Source organism: Dermacentor silvarum, chromosome 9, assembly GCF_013339745.2.
Source record: "Dermacentor silvarum isolate Dsil-2018 chromosome 9, BIME_Dsil_1.4, whole genome shotgun sequence".
NCBI lineage: Eukaryota > Metazoa > Arthropoda > Arachnida > Ixodida > Ixodidae > Dermacentor > Dermacentor silvarum.
Window position 1 is genome coordinate 33,893,566 of NC_051162.1, and position 20,870 is coordinate 33,914,435.

Consider the following 20,870-nt stretch of genomic DNA (forward strand, 5'->3'; position numbering starts at 1 on the left):
GATGGCTTTGGGTATGTGCCATGTCATGGCGGTACCCAGGGTGCCACCGAAGGAGTCGCATAATTTATACCAGTTCGCCGAGGCGAGTTGCACGGCATATTCTTCTGCTTCCGCCCTTATTTGTGCTATCAGTGTCTTCAGTTTCTTGTTGTACTTGTGTGTTTTCCAGCGGCGGGTGAGGCCTCGTTTGGCGTCCCACAGGTGTAGTAAGTGGGGATCCACCTCTGGGGTCTCTTCTGTTCTGGCGATTCCTTTTGTGTGGTGTTGTTTCTGTCGACTGAGGTTGTCGCACAAGTCTTCCAGGTTCGTAATTGTGTCTGTGTCTTGTTTTTGGGCGTCCCTGATTTTTTGCCAGTCAGTGGTTTTGGCTGTGCCGATCTGCCTACGTAGGCGTCCGGTCTGTAGCGTTATGTTCGGTATGTAGTGATTGCTGCCTGTTTTCGAGTGTGTTGAGCCATTCGGCTCGCGTCGTTTGTGTGATGAAGGTGAGGTCGGGAGTGGTGTCGCGTGTTACGCTGTTCCCTTCCCTCATCGGAGTGTTTGGGTCTGTGATGAGGGTGAGGGGACTCTGTTCCATTGTTGGTTTTAGCTGGAGACCCTTCCAGTCCTGCCCCTGATATCCCCATAGCGTATTATGAGCGTTGAAACCGCCTATGATTACCAGAGGACGGTCTTTGGCGCGGCGGAGGGTGTCCGTGCAAAGTTTGCCAATGTTTGCCCGCCTTTGGCGGGGTGGGGGGGGGATGCACTAGGCGTTTAGAATGAAGGCACTCTTTCTCTGGTTGCCTTTGTAGACGAATTCGAGGAGTACTACAGGAAGCTTTGGCCACAGCATCAGAGAACATGCAAGTGCTTTCGGAGCGTATTACACCTTGTCCAAACGGCGCGAGCAGCGTATACGGTGCTTGTACTACAAGCACGGCTAGAAATGTATTTCAAGCTGCCCAAACTTTCCGCTTATGATTTAAATCAGGATCAGTGTGTTCTTCGTTCTATATTTTAAACATTTTGAAGCAGCGGCTTGTCATGTTTCTGACTCATTAATGCGCCTTGCTCCGGCCACTATCTGATTGTTTATTTTCAGCCTAATCGCTTGCGGGTGTGCATTTCTTCTTGCTGCGCAGAAAGCTTGGAATGTAAATGTTCCGTACTTTGTGGTAGCTTGTAGCAAAGACGTATTATCGCTAATCCGTCGCTTACTCTGTGTACTGTCACGAAACGTTCAGCTTCTAACATTGATGTCTTGTTGCTGTAGTCGCCGTCACTTATGCTTCGGCACATTGATTCAAATGAGCGCCCATTCACTTATTATTGATACGTTGGCGATAGGGTGGGCATAAGTTTGCGTGCGAGTAGGGGTGGATTTGCATAGATAACGTGCGAGAAACTTAATATGCCAGTAAGTGGCGCTACTTCCTTTTCTTACGAGCAGTACTCACTCTTATGTGCCGACGTTCCGGAGTTGAAATCCTTTCTTTGGGGGTTAGCGATAAAGCGCTGGTGGATCTTTTTTTTAATCCTCGAGGAAACCCGTGCATCGCGAAGGGCCGGCAACATAGGCAGTCCTTATGTATCAGCGGCGACGCAGGTTGATTCCATTCCTTAATGTGCGAATCACTATTTTTGCAGCTAGCTACCGCACACGTCTTCTCGTTACACATTTTGCAGCATGAATTGGGCACAGTGCATTAGTGAACACCCAGTTTCATTTCCGACGGCTGATCGCACAGTAGCCGGGCTGAAGCAGTAGTGGTTTCGTATTCGTGCGCACTCGCTGAGGCAACGTACGGCGCGTCATAAAATGGTCAATAAAGATTCGCTTGAAAATCATGAGCCATCCCACTCTGTGAAGATGGATGACCAGCGAAGCTGTTTTGCACAAGACACAGAAGTGGCATAGAAGTTTGAAAAAAGGTAGAAACGCATTCATTGTTTTTATCGATTTTCATCGTGACGATAGACACGCACACACATTCTGCTATCACCTCTGTTATTATTATATTAATTCCATCATTTCCGCGTCTAGCCTGGACTCTCGAGGAACAATGCGCCTACGAAGACCGACGGCAGGAAAAGAGACGAGAATGCAATCTTTTCCGGCGAGCGGCAAACACCACCGATGAATATCGTGCACAAAACGCCAAGCGAACGGCAACTTGTATTGCTGGTTCTTTATATACATTTGCGTAGACGATGAGACCTCCGCCCCGAGGAGCCGGGGGAAACTAGACACGCGTGACGTTTCGACGGCACTGCTACCACGGGAGAGTGGATGGAAAGGAAACTAGATAGATTGGCGACAAAGAGAGCGTGGTAACTGCCGTAGCTCACACTGGCGGCCACATGAGCGCGTCAGTGCTAGTATACGCACGATCCACCACGCTAAGACCGGGACTCCGGGAGGCGTAAAGAAATCAAAGAAACAGAACGAAGAGGTCGCTCCGCATATATCCTGACGGATTCACAGGCCGCCCTGTCGGTTATATCTTCAGACGCATCCCAGGTGCGTCACCGATATCCTGGGCCCCACGCTGACTGAGGACCATGGGGTCGTCTGGTGCCCAGGCCATACAGGCCTGGAAGGCAAACGAGGAGGCCGATTGCGTAGCTCGCCGACTTGCTGGCCGAGCCGCAGAATACTCTTCGGGTCCCCTCACAAACCACCATGAAGATCCCATCACGAGCAGTACGCTCCTAGTAAAGCAGCCAACAAGCCAGAGACTGGCGCCGCCTTCAAACCAACATTTACCCGCACATTTCGAGATTGCACGCAATGTTTCCAGAGGTATACACAACCAGGGTATGCAAGGGGCAACTACCACACAGCCACACTGACACACATTACTTATCAGTGTACGGAGGCCCAGCCAGGCAGTAGTATCCAGGCTGGTGAGCTCGTCACACACTCAACTCACAACGTGGTCTTGGGAGGCACGGCTTTCCGAGCTGGCACTGGGAAGCCAACTGGCGACCCCAGCTGGACCAGGCCCGGCGAGCCGCCGCGGTCAGTGGGACTCTTCAAGAGTGCTCCCCGAGATTAACCACACCACTCTTCATACAATAAGGTTTATTCATTTATTCAGCGGAGCAACGGTCAATCACCCCATAAACAGCTTCGCTGGTCACCCACCTTCACAGAGTAGAACAGCACTGAATTTTTAACAGCGAAGCTGTTCAAGCCAGCCGTAATTTGTGGTGCGTACCAAGACACTACCAAGAAAAATGAAATTTTCTTCCGAGGCGGGATTCGAACCCGCGTACCCCCGGTCCCAATGCAAGCGTCGTAACCACTAGACACGCTTGCAGAACGTGCATTTATGCGAACCATATGATTTCGTTCGACCGTCGTCGTCTTCGTCCACAGCTGGCGCGTTCGTACGCTCGTGCTCTGCGAAGTGAAGAGGTTTTGCGCGCTATGAGAGAAAGAGAGAGACGCATTCACGGACGGGGTCTCCTGGAACGCGGTGTCGGTATTGGAACGCGGTTTCAGTGTTGCAAGCTGCGCTATGCAACGCGCAGTGACGGCCGTAAATCCGAGACGCGCGAAAAGAAATTATCATCATCATGAGTAAGACAAAAAAAAAAACACCGCATATCCACGGGGTGAATGATGATGAGTGGGCGAAGCTCCGTGGGGACTCATCGGTAAATCGTGAATCTTCCGTGTAATTCGCCCAGTCTCGCCGCACTAAATCGATTGATTGACTTCCACCAATGGCACGCGCCATATGTGACGTCATTCCTATTTTATAACAGCGCCCTTCATTATAATTGCACCATCTCCCGCTTAAGGGGACGCTAGCACAAACGCGTTAGAAACGTGCAGTACTCTTTAGTAAGGGGGAGAGACCACAGCGTCTTACGCAGCCGTTTACACATGCCGGAACGTGCACCGCGTTTGCCGACGCCATCACATGACTGCTGAGAGAGTATAACCTCCGTATTCATAAACGCTCCTCAACTTGAACTTGACTTGCCACCGCCTTCAACGCGTTTCGAACGCGCTGCCCAAGGCGGTGGCAAGTCAAGTTCAAGTCGAGGAGAGAGACTAACATTTATTGAGGTAAAAGGGAAGGGATTTAGGAGCTAGATGGGTGGGGCCCCAAGTCCAGGGCTCCACTGGCTTCTGCCGCCAGCCGGACGTGGCCCAGAAGCGCTAGTTGCACTTCCGGGTCTGAGCTAGCGAGGAGTGCCTCCCATTGCTCCGGAGAGCTTTCTAGTCTGTACCTATCCTGTAAGGAATTTAGTTTCTCTGGCCTTTTACTACATCCCCATGAGACGTGGTAGAGGGTCGGTGGCGATTCGCGACACCACGGACAATCGTGCCCGTACAAGGTTGGAAAAATTTTGTGCAGTCGCAATAAATTTGGATAGACCCCCGTTTGAATTCTACGGAGGTCCATTGCGTCTTCCACTTCAAGAGATTTGTGGGGGACGCCATACTTTTGCCGTGCGCCTCGCTGATGAGCAAGAATCTCGCGCGGATCCAACCGAGCAGGATCACTGTCTTCCTCCCCGCGAAGGCCATGCAGTGTCGTGTGGGGTGGTTGTAATTGGGAGGGCGGCTGGTGCTCCGCTCGGTTCGTGAGCTCTCGAGCTAGAGCGTCCGCCCTCTCGTTACCCTCTAGGCCAGCATGTCCCGGGCACCAGACCAGCCTATAAGTGTTTTTTAGTTCCCTTCCTAATAAGTTGCGTATTTTTAATGGGAGGCGGCCGTTCGTAAAGAGTCGGCACGCCTCCTGGGAATCCGAGATGATGGTGATGTAGGCCTTCCCGACTTTTCGCTCCCCATGTTTAATTGCCAAGGCGATGGCGAAACACTCGGCTTTGGCGATCGAGGACGTGTACAGGGAGGCGCTTGATACCATGCTACTCGTGTCGCTATTGATTACCGTAACCACTGCGCGCTTCCAATTATATCTCGAAGCGTCTGCGTAGAGTACGTTGTCATTGCCTCTGACTAGTTTTCGGAGCCATTTTATTCGTTCCTCTCTCCTTTTTTTATGCCTTTCTTTGGCCATATTCTTCGGGATAGGGGCTACCGAGATGTTGCGTCGAACGGATTCTGGCATGTCCACTAGCACCTCGTCCAAGTTTTGGGGATGCGGTGGAAAGCCCGTCCTTATCAGAATCTCCCTTCCCGACCTCGTCTGGCTGAGACGGTTCCTTTGAGAGATTAATGTAGCAGCCTTGAGCTCGGCGTACGTGTTATGCACGCCGATCCCGAGGAGCCTGTCTGTCGCAGTGGCCACCGGTAAACCTAATGCCGCCTTGTAGATCCCTCTAATGATAGAGTCTACTTGCCCTTCCTCGCTCTTGTTGAGCGTGTGGAAGGGCAAGCTGTATGTCCAACTTACTTATTACGAGCGCCTGCACTAAACGTAGAGTGTCGGTTTCCTTCATCCCCTTTTTGTGGAAGGTGATCCTCTGAATCATCCTAGCCACCTGTTTGGTTGCCGATTTTAGGAGACCAATTGTGTAATCTGCCCTACCGTTGCTCTGAACCCAGAAACCCAGGATACGAGCAACGGTGACCTCTTTAATTTTCTGATTTTCGATTTGGATTTCTATTTGTCCGTTACATTTGTAACGTTTTCCATGTATACGGATCACCTCCGACTTTTCGGGGGCGCAGCTGAGACCGCTGGCTCTGGCAAAGTTTTCTACGACTAGGGCCGCCTCCTGCAGGGTCTGCTCCTTGCTGGCCAGAGACCCGCGCGTGGCCCATAGAGTGATGTCATCCGCGTAGAGGGTGTAACCTAGCTGCGGGACACCGTCCAAGGCCCGCGCGAGTCTACGCATGGCGATGTTAAACAACAAAGGAGATATGATGGCTCCCTGAGGCGTGCCCTTGTTTGGCATTTGGAAAGGTTCAGACTTTACTTGTGAGATACCAATTGTTGCCGTCCTCTCCGTGAGGAAAGCCCTTATATAGTTGAATATGTTTTCGCCGCAACCAATTATATTTAACTCTGAGAGTATAGCCTCGTGAGATATATTATCAAAAGCCCCCTTCAGGTCGAGAGCAAGCAGCAAATGCTCCCCACCCGTGGGAACGCCTTTTAGGACCTCTTCCTGTAACAGGAGGAAAGCGTCCTGTGTCGAGAGGCGACTGCGGAAGCCCAGCATGGTAGCCGGGAACAGGCCCCCGTCCTCTATGAAATTTTGAAGTCTGGTGTGAATGACCCGTTCGAAAAGCTTTCCCATGCATGACGTCAGTGATATGGGTCTGAGTGCCTGCAGGGAAGGCTTCTTCCCGGGTTTTGGAATGGTTATAATTTTGGCCTTTTTCCATTCTTCAGGGATCTTTCCTTTAAGCCAATAGTGTTCATTAAATTTATTTGTTAGGTCCTCTATGACTTTGTCACTAAGGTTCCTGATCATGGCATTTGTAATTTGGTCCTCACCGGGGGCTGTGTTCCTCTTGGCCGCCTGGGCTGCCGCAAAGACCTCCGCCTTTGTTATCGGCGCGTCTAGGTTTTCATTTTTTTCTCCCGTGTAACTGATTTGATTTGTCGAATTTGTTGTGGTTGCACTCTCGCCAATGTATCTGGCCTTGAGAGCCTTTATGAGGTCGTCATCCGTGCCCGGGAAGTCTTCCGCGATTTTCTGCATTGTTCGGTTGGTCGCGGATTTGGACTTATCTGGGTCAAGGATGTTCCTCAGGATGGTCCAAGTTTTAGCAGTGCTTAGTGTGCCCTGAAGCGAGCAGCAAAAGCTGACCCATCCCTCAGTTGCCAATTTGCTTGCGTGTTCGTTTGCTTCCTCTGCCAGAGCCGCGATCCTGCGCAAGAGTTTCCTATTCAGTCGTTGACTTCTCCACCGCTTCAGAAGGCTTCGCCTGATCTCCCATAGGCGTAACAGGTGGCTATCTACTGCCGGTGCCTCTATGGTTCTTGCTATTTTCTTCGTTGTGTTTGCGTGTACCGATTTTATGTACTCAGACCAAGCCTCAATTGATTCCGGTACGGATTCGGGTGGGGGATCCCATTTTCTGAATTCCGCCCAATCTGTGATCCTCGCGTCCCCTATGACTCTGCGCAGTTTGGGTGTCGATAGGGAGACGCTGATGATATAATGGTCGCTTCCTAGATTTTCCTCCAGATTTGTCCAGGAAGCGTCTTTGATGTTGAAGGTGAAAGTGAGGTCTGGGAACGTGTCCCTACTTACACTGTTGCCTACTCTTGTGGGCGAGGTGGGAAGCGTTATTAAGGTCAGACCCAGCCTAGACGCAGCGTGCTCGAGACGCGTTCCCTTGGGTGAGTCTTTTATATAACCCCATGCAGTGTTAGGTGCGTTAAAATCGCCCAACACCAATAGGCGGTCCTTGGTGCCCGTGATATTAACCGCTTGCGCGAGGAGCTCGCTAAAATCCACATCTCTCTCTTTTGGAGGACTGTATAAGTTCACTATTACAGTCCTCGCTTTGCCCCTTTTTGGGGGAATAAGCTGATTATTTGATGATTGAATTTAAGACTTTCTATATACTCTGCCTTTGCCGCAATCGTCTTACTCACCAGCGTGGCTATGCGGGGATAATTAGGGTTTTGCAGGGTGTAGTATCCGCGCAGCTTGACCATTTTGGTGCCAATTTCTTGCAAGCATACTACGTCCGGTTGAATTGGTGCCGAGTTTATATAATTCTGGAGTGCAGCTGCGCGCTTGTGAAAAGTGCGGCAATTCCACTGCCAGATCTCTAATTGTTCTGCACTTTTTAAATTATTTTTGGCCATGATGTATGGGCGCTTCCGTGTCGTCGCGCTCCGCCTTTGATTGTTTACTCCTGCCCGCGGAGGCCGAGCGAGGGCGCTTGTTTATCGCCCTCTGCAAACTTCCCACGGCTTCGTTTACGTACTGTCGTTGAGTTCTCAATTCCTCTCCGACGAAAAGTTTGATTTCCATCATGAAATCTTGTAGGAGTTTATTAACGTTAGCGATACCCTGCCTGTTTTCCTGTAACTGTGCCTGTATTTGCTGCGTTAATTGATCGTTGTTATTTAGTATAACGTTCGGGGTGGTGGTGGTATTTTCGTCCATCCTCCCTTCCCCTCCTTCACCTGACGTCGCTGTTCCCATTGAATTCACGCGGTTTATTGACGGTGTATCGCTTGTGCTCTCACTACAGCCTCCAGCTGTCCCTTTCGGAAATTGTGGTGGTGGCTGCAGCTTAGCCTCTAGCCTTCTCTCTAATGAGGATATTGCCGCATGTAAATCATTTCGCTCCTCGGTCATTTGTTTCCTGAGCTGCTTGACCTCTTGCGTCAGCCTCTTATTTTCTTCTAATATTTTTTTATATTGCGGATTTTCTGTTACCGGAGCACTGGGAGATACTACTCTCGCCCAGCTCACCTGATTTTTGTTTGTCCGACCGGCGGCTTGCGGGTCTTTTGATTCCTTGGCCTGGAGAGAGCCCGTCTTGGTCTGGGGTCCTCCGCTTTTGTTCTGTTTCTTTAGGCTGGATGACCCAGGGTGAGCAGATACCGTGCTGCCGTTGTTGATTTGCCACTGGTTCCTAGATTGAGATATTGATCTGGAACTCGATGGGGATTGGGATCTTGATCTCGACTGGTGCTGTTCCTCCCGTTCCGAGCTGAACCATCGATGCTTGTGCAGTTCCAGTTGAGGGAATTCGCTGTCCGAGTTGGCATCGCAGGTCCACTCAGGTTGGTCTCCCCTCTTTTTTGGCTGCTCCATCCTGGATTTTCTGGGAGGAGCAACGCTTTTAAGTTTTTTCTTGCATAGACTGTCTCCCGTGGGGTGCTCCCCGTCACAGATGGCACACTTGGGGGTGCAGTGGTGTCCTAGCGTTGGTTCTCTTGCCCCGCACTTGGGGCACACGTTGACATTTGGAGTTGGACATACATCCGTTCGGTGTCCGGTTAAGAGGCATATCTTGCATACCTGTACTGTTGGCTTGTATGGGTAGCAGATTAACTCGGCTCCCATCATGTATACGCTCCTTGGCAGTACACGGCCCGTGAATGTGATTATTGCCGTCTTTGACGAGCCCAACATTCTTGCTCTCTCAATTTTCACTCCTTGTGTCCGAACACGCAGGTTCTCCATAAGCTCAGCCTGCGAAGTTCCGGCTGGTATTCCGTGAACTATTCCCCGCAGGACGCCTTCGGGGTCGGCCACGTATGCGTTGAAGGAGTGAGTTGTCCCCCTGATGTTTAATTGGCTGATCTCTCGCAGCCTACTCGCCACGTCTTCGCTTGGCGTGGATAAGATTACAATGTTTGATCCTGGGTGGATCCGCAACAAAAAGTCGTTGCCGTTGAAACTTTGTTGGCAGGCATCTATCACCGCCCTGGAGAGTTCCAGTCCCAATATGTTTTTCACCAAAAGACCCCTGTGTGGCCTCAGAATAATCTTGATATCCTCTTTTGGCAGAGGAGGTGGGCCGCGGCGTTTCATCCGTCGTAATCCCTGTTTGGCGTGACTTTTTTCTTTTTCGGCGAGTGGATCGCTTTTCGATTTCTCGTTTGCATTCGCAGTCTTCTCCATGTCGGATTTCTGCTTTAACTGTTTCTTCTGTTGCCTGCGCGAGAGGACGGTGTGCCAAGCGTCCTCAGTCCAAGCGCGGCGTTCCGAATGGTTCTCGTCGTAATTCTCGTTTCCGAGAGACGCGTCGCCAGACGCCGGTTGTTCATCCGAACTTGTCTGCGGAGACGAGATTTCCCTCTCGTCCGTTTCATTGGTTAGACATATCGGCTCCTGAGAAGGGCCGGGAAGCTCTTCATCGACGTCCATATGGCGAAAAAGGCGATCAAGCCGAGCTGGGCATGCTGTTGGCTTACGCGTTTCCCGCTACTGTTCTTAGCGTTTCACACAGAAAGGAACGAAGGTGAGGTAAATATCGCTCACCTTGAGTCCTTCGTTCGTGTCGGTAAGTGTCCAAATTCACTGGTTGTTGGTCCGTGCGCCCACACAGACACACAAAGCCGTCGCACCCCGCACGTGCGAGAGTCTCCCGCGACGCGCGACGCCGGCCGTAGTCGTCGTGAGGGTTAGCGTCCTTACTTGTGCTTCCAATCTTCCGAAAGCGGTTTCTCCTCGTAAAGTCGTTCCTGGTCCGAGATCGTGGTATCCACGGGATCCTCACAGCTTCACGAAGCAGAATATACGGTTTTCAGGTGGGTTTGAGCGAAAATTCCTCTTGAAAACCTTTGAGAAGGCGGAGCGTAGTGCGAGTCCGTCCTCGCTGATCGGCGCTCCGCCAGCGTCCCCAAGTCGAGGAGCGTTTATGAATACGGGGGTAAGACGGAGAGGCCACAGCGTCTTACACCAGCTTCTTACACGGGCCGTAACGCGCTAGCACAAACGCGTTAGAAACGCGCAGTCTTTCGTTAATGTTGGGTATTTATTGCCATCTAGGTGCGTCTGTCCATGTGCGCTTCGTGGCGTAGTGGTTAGCGCCGCGCGTTCGGAAGCGAGGAGTCCCTGGTTCGATTCCACGCTACGGACACAACTGTCGAATTTTTTTTTCTCATAAAAGTAGACGTGGCTACCCACTACGACGACTACTACTACTACTACAGAGGAGGGACAGACCCACACCCTAAGGAGCTTCGCCCCTAAAAGTTCGCGCGCACTTCCGCAAAATGCTCGGCTACGATCGCCCAGCTTCGCTGTTTTATTTTCGTTTACCTTTTGTGGGGGTCTTCCCCAACCCGTAGCGCGTGTAATCGCAGCTACGTAGGGTTCGGGCGAATAAGGAAACAAGCGAGTCAACTCAACGTTTATTGCTGTGGGCAATAAAACACACTTGCAGAGGGAAGTCCGCTCTGTATAATAAGTAATAAAATAGGCTTGCCTCGCCGTGTGTGGTAGTCACGCAAACGAGGTCACTCACGGGTTTCAGCGGGTAAATCCGTATGGGCAGTTAGGTCAAGCGGGGTCAAAGAGCCCCGGGGTCTCTCGGTCGGGCTCTTTTATACCTTTTTACCTTTCCGCGAGGGGAGTGTCCTCCTCGCCCGCCGGATACTTTTCCTCTTCCCGCGTGGGCGCCTGCGTCGCGAGAGGCGAGCGAGAACCGGAAGAGGGCAAAGTGCATTTCTCCCGTGTCCGCCCGGCTACCGCTGCCCGCGCTGTGCGCGCACGAGATGTCCGCCCGGCTACCGGCGCGTGTGCTCCGTGCGCAAGCGACGGGCGGGCGCCCGCGGGAGAAGGTGGCAGCGTGTGCTCCCCACACTTTGTAGGCACTTTTCCGCCCTTTTATTGCGATAGCAATTATATGGACACTTCAAACGGATTTCTGCCGTTGCCGTCGCCGTCGTCGTCGCCGTCGCCGTCGCCGTGAGATTCCCTATAGATAAAATCTTTGCCGCGCGCCGTATGCCCGAGCGGAAGCGTGCGGGGACGCACGCTATCACGGAGAGCGAACGCACTCAAACTCCCACGCGCAAGCAAGGAAGCGGGAAGCCAGCGCCGGAGGGAGCGGAGGAGGGGGGGGGGGCGCACTTCCACTCTGCCAACAACCGCGCTCGTCGCTCGCTCGCACCGTCGCTTATCTCCACACGGCTCTGACCTTTATGCGCCGTGCATTCGCCGCTCAGTTTCCGTTGAAGCGATAGACCGCACGTACCTTCGCCCGTTGCTGCGGCGTATGCGCTTGCTGCCAGCGTTTTGACAGTCGTTTCTGCAGTCATTCAGTGTGATCTATTCATGTTTGTTTGTGCGCGCTCACACCACGCTTGTTCAATCAGTTAGTAATAGTCGGGCCACATTTTCCAACGCACGCTACACATGCAATGCTGCCCGGGTCGGCAGTGCAGCGCTACAGGTGTGTCCCTTCGCACGCGCTGCCCACGGGAAGCGCTTCTCATCAACACCACCGTTTCACACGCGCCTTCTCGTGGTCATCGAGTCTCTCTTCATGTCGGTCTACTTACGCCGCAGCACACCTGCTTACTTAATCAGCTCATGTTTACTACAATTCATATTGCTACCAAAGCCGCTCACCTTACTTCGTATGACATTGCTGTGTTGCTATCGCATTCATTGCTTCGCCCTTGCGAAACTGTGACATTTTTTTACCGCGATAGCTGTATCTGGCTAGGCGAAACGAATAACCGTTCGTCCCATGTTTCGCTAAACGTCTCCATTATCTGCGCCGTAAGTTACGTCGATCTCTACGTCGCACCCAAGCACACGTGCCATTGGTAGCGCCGTTAGTGACGTCGTTCTTTGCGTCGTACCTGCTCTGACCGCAACGCCGGCTCCTCGGCTCGCCGTTGTCGCATGCGTTCGATATCTCGAGTTAGCTCGGCATCGTTGTTAGCAGCGTCCTCCTGCTATTGGCGCTTGCGTTCCACTAGAAACACAAACATGTAACCTATAATAGTGAAACGCTTCAATACAGCGTCGGGATTAACCCACTGTTAAACACCGGGGCCGCACGTTTCAGCTTCGCGTGTTAACCATCTCGACGGAGTGCCTGGACGCTGTTTTTTTTTTACAATCACATGATTGCTGGCCCCACGCGAAAGCTGTTAACAGCGATGTGAGAACCCATGCTACTTCTTCACTCTCGGATGTTCCTTTGCTTCGGCGTATGTGCAGTCGTAGCCGGCTGCATTTTTGGTTCACGATGCCACTTATGTCTCGGCTTTTAAAGGTCTCTGTGAGAAGACATCATATTTATTCCCTCGCTAATGAAACGTAGCCTGCAAAGAGCTGGCGCGTTGGAACTCAGCAGTACGCAAGACACTCTTTAGAACTTTCGTGGTGATATATGCCAGGATCGTAGTAGTGCTCGGCCTTTGCGGTTAGTCGATTGGACATCCCAAAATTTCGCAATACGCAGGTTGACTCCTTTCTACAGAACATTCATCCACCACATATAAAAATTTCGCTGAAATCTTGAATTCACCAAGGGCTTCCGGAATAATTTCAGTGAAATTTTTATATCAAGTGGAAAAATGTTCTCTAGAAAGGAGTCAACCATCGTTTTGCGTTGGGAACACCGGCGTCAGCCATTTGTTTCTCATTTCCACACAATCAAACGGGAGCGTGCAGAAGCATATGTGAGTGCATATCTGGCGTTTGTCATTCGTAATGCTCTCTTTGACTGCGATAAGCGCTGTCGCAACCATGTAGCGCCGTAAAGAACAACCCCGAAGGCATCCGTGGTCTGAAACACATCTCTGACACCGGGCCGTATTCAGTCCACATAGCTCCTCGAGGGCCCTTTTCTTGCCCCTGTACTGCCCCCCAACATCTTTCTCTTTACACCGAAGCTGTATATGGCTAGCCGATTGGTCCGTCGGTCGCCTGTAAGCAGAAACTATCATCATCAACAATGGCTCGAGCGTCGTTGTCTTCTTTCACAGCTGGCTCCGTTGCCGCCCATCATTCCAGCGTAGAATTTGACATCTGTCGTCGTAAAGGGGAGGCCGTGTTTACGGGGGTATGAGCCATTCATTGTCTTAGGTGACGGAAAGACTTAATTTTGAAGAATCCCAAGTGCCAATGCGACAACGGTGGACTGCGGTCATACCGTCAGTGACGTCGTTTCTCCGTCGAAGCAGAACGTGTGTGCAACGTCATTGAGAAACACACAAAGATGTAACCAATAATTGAGAAATACTTCAATGTTAACCCATTCATAAACACCGGGGCCGCACGTTTCAGTTTCGCTGTTTACCATCTGTACGGAGTGCTTAAGCGGTGATTTTGTTTATGCGTGGTCATTTCTACGATTACCGAATGACAAAACTGTCTGAACGTCCGTCCGTCCTCCGTGTACGCCGATCGCTTTCAAGTTCGCCAGCTGTGGAAGAAGACGACGAATGCACGAGCAGTGGCACGAGCGCGTCTCTGTGACTACATGACGTGTGACGCACTATAGGCAGACCTTTAGTAATCCGGAACTGTGGAGCGGCCCTGGCTTGGGATCAGAATCAGCGCACGTGGTGCCACCACCTGCAGTAGTTTGCTTGCCTCATCAGTTGACGTTGCGCCGCTTTCCGCAGCAGTTCGTGTCGCCGCAGCGCTGGCACGTTTACCGTAATGGCACCAAGACGACCGCAGTCGCTGAGCACTGATAGGATTGCCAGCAGTGTTGGCTGAGAGCACTCAATACCACGTCGTTACTACGAAATGCTTACTCATCATTCAGATAACTCCCTGGGGAGATTCTACGTAATTTTTTTTTACTGCGGAAGCTGTTATAGGCTTATTCCAATAGCCGTTTCGGGTCGCGATGATGCCGCCGCCGGCGGCGTCCGCCGCGTCGGAAACGCGAAGAAATTACCTGCTCCCGCCGGCATCGAACCCGCACCCGCTGCGTGGGAGCCGGATACTCTACCGCTGAGCCACGCAAGCGCTTGCTATCGGGCCGCGGAAAATACCCTATAACGCAAACGCAGGGGGAGACGACTCGAGCCTCCGCCAGTATGGTGGCGCCATCTAGGTAAACTGCCTGCAAACGCAGCGTCCGCAGGCGCAGACGACGATATGCGATTCAGACGAGGCGCGCAATCAACGCGCTCCCGAGCCTCCACCAGTATGGTGGCGCCATCGAGTTAAGGTACCTGCAAACGCGGCGCTCCCGACATGTAATTTCAGTTGTAAGGCTTGATCGGGCTCAGCAGACTGCTGTGCAGAGAGCATTACAAGCCGCACCCCAAAATTCAAATTCACCCCGTTTAGCACAAAATTCCTTTAGGGAGCCTTGGGCAGCCATCCTCGCCCGGACTGACCTGGAGACTCAATTGAGCCTCCTCGACCAGGCACGGCGCGTGGCGGTGGCCACTGGAGTCCTGGACTAAGGACCCACCCTCCGGCCCCCTTAACCCTATTTTTCATTAATAAAGTTATTTCTCTCTCTCTCAGCCGCAGATCGCCGTCGACGCCTGGCGGACAGTACAGATCGTTCTCGTCAAAACGATGCGAACAGACTGCCGCGAAGACCCTGTTGTGCGTGGTGCCCGAATTGGAGCTACTCTCCAATTCGGGCAGAAGTGTAGTAATTCACTTACTACCCCGACCCGGCATCGCGTCTTTTCTATATGCAAACGCTCACGCAACAATTGTGATGGTGTGCGGGTCGCGTGTTTCTATTTGCGCCCAAACCCAGGGCTCGACCGCTGGCGCCGCCATGCGCCGCTCGCGCGTACCATGTTTCTAGCCGCCGCCGTTGGAACGGAGAACACGCTGGGCTGGTGGTGACTAGGCACGACTTGGCTGCTGTTAAGGGATCGATGGTATTCCTAAATAAACGCATAACTGTTTTGATGATCCAAATATAATCTCACTATCAGGGAGGGAGCAGACTGGAGCAGTATGCTTTTATATGGGGTGTTGCTACGCTGCGCTCCGCAACACCCCAACGACCGCCGCTTCGCGTCGGCGCCCGGCACCGGGGTTCAACCGACCGCGCTGCCAAACAGCGATGAAATAAAGAAAAGCGTGATATCAAGAAAAAAATTTTCTAGTCAAGGCGGGTCTCAAAGCGAGCGTCATAACCACTAGGCCATACAGCCATGCTTCCAAAGCATGCATTCATGCCAATCATATGATTGCGTTCGAACGCCCTCGGTGAAAGAAACCACCTGGAAACATGGTTCGCGCGAGCCGCGCATGGCGCCGCCAGCGGTCGAGCACTGGGCTTGGGCGCAAATAGAAACACGCGTGCGGCTCACCGTCGTCATCGTCTTGTATGAGTAAGCAAGCAACGCTCACGCAATAATTCCGATGATGCGCGGGTCACCGTCTTAATTAAGATACAGTTAATTCAGGCACTCGAACCCACGACCTTCAGTGGCAGTCGAACCCTTGAGCTTATGTGGGATCGAGTCGAACCCACCACCTTTGGCGTTAAGGCGAGGGTAATTAAGGCACAGTTATTCAAGGTAGCGTCAATTAGATCAATCGAACCCACGACCTTCGGTCGGAAAACCGAATAGGAATTACGCATTCGAATGAGAATGTCACGTAATTTGATGAATGTATGTTGGCGCCCAGGCTTTCACCTTCACCCTCTTTGGCGTATGCTGAAGTGACTGTCCATTTTATATGTTGAAGGGGGGGGGGGGAGTGTTACCGCACCCACGCCTACTTTTAAGAGGGATGACCATGGTCACGTTTCGTCATGCATAATCTGGTTAGCGCGCTATTATCGCTTTGAAAGGTGAACAGTTACGTCCACCATGCTACGAAAGGGAACAGTGTCCGTTGAGCGAGTCAGGAAACGGACAGAAGAAAGTCGGGGAGGTCAGAAGGTTTGCACTAATGAATGAGGCCACGCGGGCCGCCCCTAAGGATTTCGTGGGCTGTTTCCGCGGGGTGTTTGACATCCCTGGTATAAAGTAACTTGGGATCAAGGGCTGACGCTCGGGCGAGATGGTAATTGCTCAATTGAATAGTGTTCGCAGCGCCCACAAACGCAGAAAACAAAAGACAGAGTGAAACAGCGCTGTTTCGCTATCTGCTTGTTCCTAATATATTTCATTATTGCGTGCACACAGTGAGTCGAATGGGAGGTCAAGGCGAATGAACGTGCGTGCTGTTGACCAAGCGCTGCACATTGTATACGTTGCAAGTCAGTGTAACCTCCGCCATTCTAATTTTCTACAGGTGAACTGCTAATAGGTAACGTTGGGTCGTACTTCGGTGGAGGCAGCGGAACAATGCGTTCCGCACTGGAGTGGCTGCTGCTGATGTCTGCCGCGAAGCCAGACCTGCAGGGTCGCGTCCAGGCCGAGATCGACGCCGTGATCGAGCAGAAGGGCCCGACTGGAAGCAATCGAGTCTCGTGGATGGACCGGGCCCGCATGCCTTACACGCAGGCGTTCATGTGGGAGACGATGCGCTGCAAGCCCGTCAACCCACTTAGCCTGATGAGAAGGTGAGGTTTCTCCGCGTCCACGGTGGAGCATGTTTCATAAAAAAGAGAATTCGCAGTCTTGCCCGCAAGGCGAAGCGTCCATTGCGATAGCAAATTAGTAGACAGCTGTAGGAAGTAAGTATAGTAGATTTATCGGCCGCATAAACATGAGTGAGTGAGTGAAACAACTTTACGATCCGGCATAAAGGGAGGAAGGGATAGGGGAATTAAAGCAAGACACTAGCGTGCTCGAACGTCCCGGAGCAGCAACCTACTCGCGTCAAACCCGTGGGGGCGCCGCTTTCGGCCTCTGGCGTTCCAGGATGCTAAGCACGTGCTGGACCACGTCTCTTTGGTTAAACGTATAAACATGGAAATATTCGCTTACTAACTAAATTGATAAGCATGGCGTCATTGCGCACAGGCAAACATGAACACATGACACTCGATGAACGCGGACATTCGCTGTCAAAACGCTGGCGTGAAGAAGCGTGTCAGCAGCAGCAGCCAGTGACCTTCGTGCTGTTTATCGCTTGAACGCAAACTAAGCGACGAGAACACCGCACGCAAAATGGTATGCGCCGCCGTTAAGCCAGACACTCATTCCAGTCTTAAAAGCAGATGATTAAGTTTTAGTAGTTTTAAGCGTGGGAGGTAGCATGTCAAATTAATAAATTTAAGGTGGTATCGGTTGGCAAACTCTAGAGCTGCCAGAAGCGAAACGCATAAATATGGCAGACGCAAATTGAGAAGTGATGGACCGCGAGAGATTTGGGGTGCCTATATCAATGCAGAATTTACAATATAGGCGGCGAAGAATATGGTTTCTTGGTAGTCAGGTGAATATAGAAGCGCTCAAAAGCACATATTCAAGAAAGAAAATTACGGGCGAAATAAACGGACATCAAAACGCTTCAGAATATCTAAATGGAATGCTTAAGATGATTAGGAGTGTACGAATAACCAAAGTTTCGAATCATACCAAATAAAATACTCTAAATAGATGACCTCAATCTATCAAATGGAATTTTGATTAATTTAATTTATAAACAAATAAAAGTTCGGAGTGTTCTATTCGGCAACAAAATGTTTATAATGTCCAAAACGATTCATGCCGTTATCACCAGGATTTCCGCTCAAGTGAGAGGCTCGTGAACGAGTTACAAAGGAAAGGTGGTCGTATCTGGTACAATGGCAACGACAGTAACCAAACCAATGAGCAGCACTACACGTTTTCTTTGCGAGTGCTCCACTGCCCTATCTAAACCTTCACGCACTATACAGCTCACTCGAATTAGCACGTACGTCTCGAAGACCTTTGATGCTGTCATTCGGCAGACAATGCGCCCCATAACTCGGTTTCGGGAGAGCACGCACGCTTTTCATAGGTGCATTTATATCGCTAATCCACTGGCCAATCGCCAACAAGGAACACGAACGAAAAAGGCAAACAAAGCTATTCGCTCTAATGAAAGCTAGTAAGTAGCCACAAAAGGCAGAGTTGCTTTCCTAAGATGAGTTTTCAGGCTCGAGGATCAAATTTTGTAGAAGGACTGTGCCGAATCGGATTTAACTTTGAGAAGCATTGAAGCCAACGTACAATCCAATGTCTCAAGAGGAAAGGACCATGCGTTACGCAGGATATTCAGACCCAAAAGAAAACGCTCGTCTTGAGTTTAGGCCATGTTTTTCTTTTATTAGGGAGATTGGTAGATTATGCTCTTTTGGGTGATGCTGTGTCGCCTACATGAAGCCAATATATAAAGCACAAAGTGTCTCGGAATATGATATTATACTCCAGGCGTTACCTTTCTGTGGTTCTACTTCCTTATTTATTTATTTTTGTTGTTGTTTTGTGTATACCAATTAACGGACGCCTTTTTTGCAATTCATGCAGCGCAAGCAACGACATTAATTTGGGCGGCTACTTCATACCCCGGGGAAGCATCGTTATTCCGTCATTCTGGTCGATCTTCAACGAACCTTCTTTCTGGGGAGACCCCGAAGTGTTCCGCCCAGAACGCTTTCTGAGTGACGACGGAAAGTCAGCGAAGAAGCCCGAGCGGTTCATTCCCTTCTCATGTGGTAAGAGGGGCGGGGGGAGGGGGGGGGTCTAGCTGAGTGTGACATGTCAGCCTGTCCACAAACAGATTGCTAAATACGTAGTATGTCCACAAAAAATTAATTATTGAGAAACTGTACAGTGCTTTGACATGACGTTGTTTACGAGGAGCTACATTAGAAATTTGCCAATAAGAAGCCGCTACGCCTACACTGGATCATCATATTAGTTTATTTATTTGCTTTAGAACACCCTCTACTCTTGTGGTGTTGAAGACCCTTGACTCGAAGCACTGTGGTTGCCTATGATCACTAGATGTTTCTGTCGCTAAAATATTCGAGGGCAGCGGTGTTAGCAGGAAATTGCCAAGTTTGTTGGCTGATTGTGGTGCTAGAAAGTGCATGCCTTGGTGTGCCCTCGACGCACATGTGACGAAATAAACAACATTAGGAAACTAAATATTTGATTATTAGAAAGAAATACGGTAATAAACTAATTATTAAATACTATCAAACGAGGCTCCATCATAGCGCGCAGATGTCCAGTTCATTCCAGAAGAACAAGAAAAGAAAAGGCTATACTTTCCTCACCCAAAGCAAATACAACCTAAATATTGACACAATGATGAGTCAATATACCAAACACTTGAGACAAAATTCTATAATGATTAAAACATCTCCCATACTACTTTTCGTTTATTTTGGGTTTTATTGTGGCATTATTACTGATAGTTTAGAGATGGTTGGTTCTGGAGTAACCTCAGTGCTGTTCCATTTTGTCTCCGTTTACTAAGTAAGGATGACTTTTATTTCCAACTGGCACAGGAAAACGCTCGTGTCCCGGGGAGTCCATTGCCGTCATGGTGGTGTTCATCTTCTTCACAAACATCCTGCATCAGTTCTCGGTCGAAGCTCCGTCCGATGGTGTGGCGGCCCTTAAGAACGAAGTGCTGGGCCTTGCGATGCGACCAGCGCCTCGGGAATTAGTTTTCAGGCCGCGGGCTTAGCTAAGCCTAGATAAGAGAGAAGGAAAACAGTAGCACCAGAGAAAGAGGGATGAGACGAGGACACAGTCCTGCGTACTACACTCGTCCTTGTTTCTTTCGCACTACTGTTTTCCTTCTCAGTTCTGCACCAACGAGCCAAAAAAGTTTTCCTAGATATGATTCGTTGGCAATACAGGTGGCGGCGAACTTTTCCGCAGCGATGTCTGCAGTAGCGCAGCCAGGATTTCTGCCAGGGGGGGGGAGGTGGTTGACAGTTTGACAATACCATCTAAACAGCACTAATTTCGATTTCTTCAGGGAAATTGTCAAAAAATGCGGCTTTTTGCGAGTGTGCAGACGATTGCGCGTCTTACATCTTAGTTGCCGTTGCGGAAGGAAAGAAAAGGGGTTAAACAAAAGGGGGGGGGCGGTTAGGTCGGTTCAGGGGGGGGGGGTTACAACCCCCGAGACCACTGGAGACACTGGATGTCTGCTGGCTCCATTTCTAACAGTTGACGTGCTACGTGTGTACGACATTGTAGTGTGGAGGAGGTCTTGCTAGTGCTGCTTTGTTTCGCATATATGAATGAACCCTTACAATAAATGTTGAAAAGTTATTGAAATGTCATTGTTCAACGTCAGCAATGGCACTGAAAATACATTGCATGATTGTTGAAAAATAATTGAGGAAGTTGTCAAGTGCTGATAATTGGTCCGCGACATTCTGTCGAACATCGAGAAATCTTTGGTGTATTGTTGAAACCATGCTGTATTTCAATATTGAAAGTTCTTTGCAGCAATTGCTAAACATGTGTTGAGTCTCAACATTGCAATCCCATTGAACCATTGTTGCAATATGTTGCACGTTAATATTGAAAGCCCACTGAATCATTGCTTTAGAGATGCGTTGGGTCTCGATATTGAAAGCCCATTGAGATATTGTTGGAGCTATCGAACGTCAACATAGAAAGTATCCATTGAAGCCCATTGAA

The 20,870-nt window shown here is 50.5% G+C and overlaps 1 protein-coding gene across 1 annotated transcript in view; it reads left to right on the forward strand.

Moving 5' to 3' along the window:
* Positions 1 to 19,914, forward strand: part of LOC125940323 (vitamin D 25-hydroxylase-like) — a 156,767-nt gene extending 136,853 nt beyond the window's left edge. The window contains exons 2-4 of the mRNA XM_049656367.1: positions 16,582 to 16,852; positions 18,729 to 18,916; positions 19,718 to 19,914. Coding sequence (XP_049512324.1) covers positions 16,635 to 16,852; positions 18,729 to 18,916; positions 19,718 to 19,899 — 588 coding nt within the window. The 5' untranslated portion in view covers positions 16,582 to 16,634 and the 3' untranslated portion in view covers positions 19,900 to 19,914. The remainder of the gene's footprint in view (positions 1 to 16,581; positions 16,853 to 18,728; positions 18,917 to 19,717) is intronic.
* Positions 19,915 to 20,870: the final 956 nt, after the last annotated feature.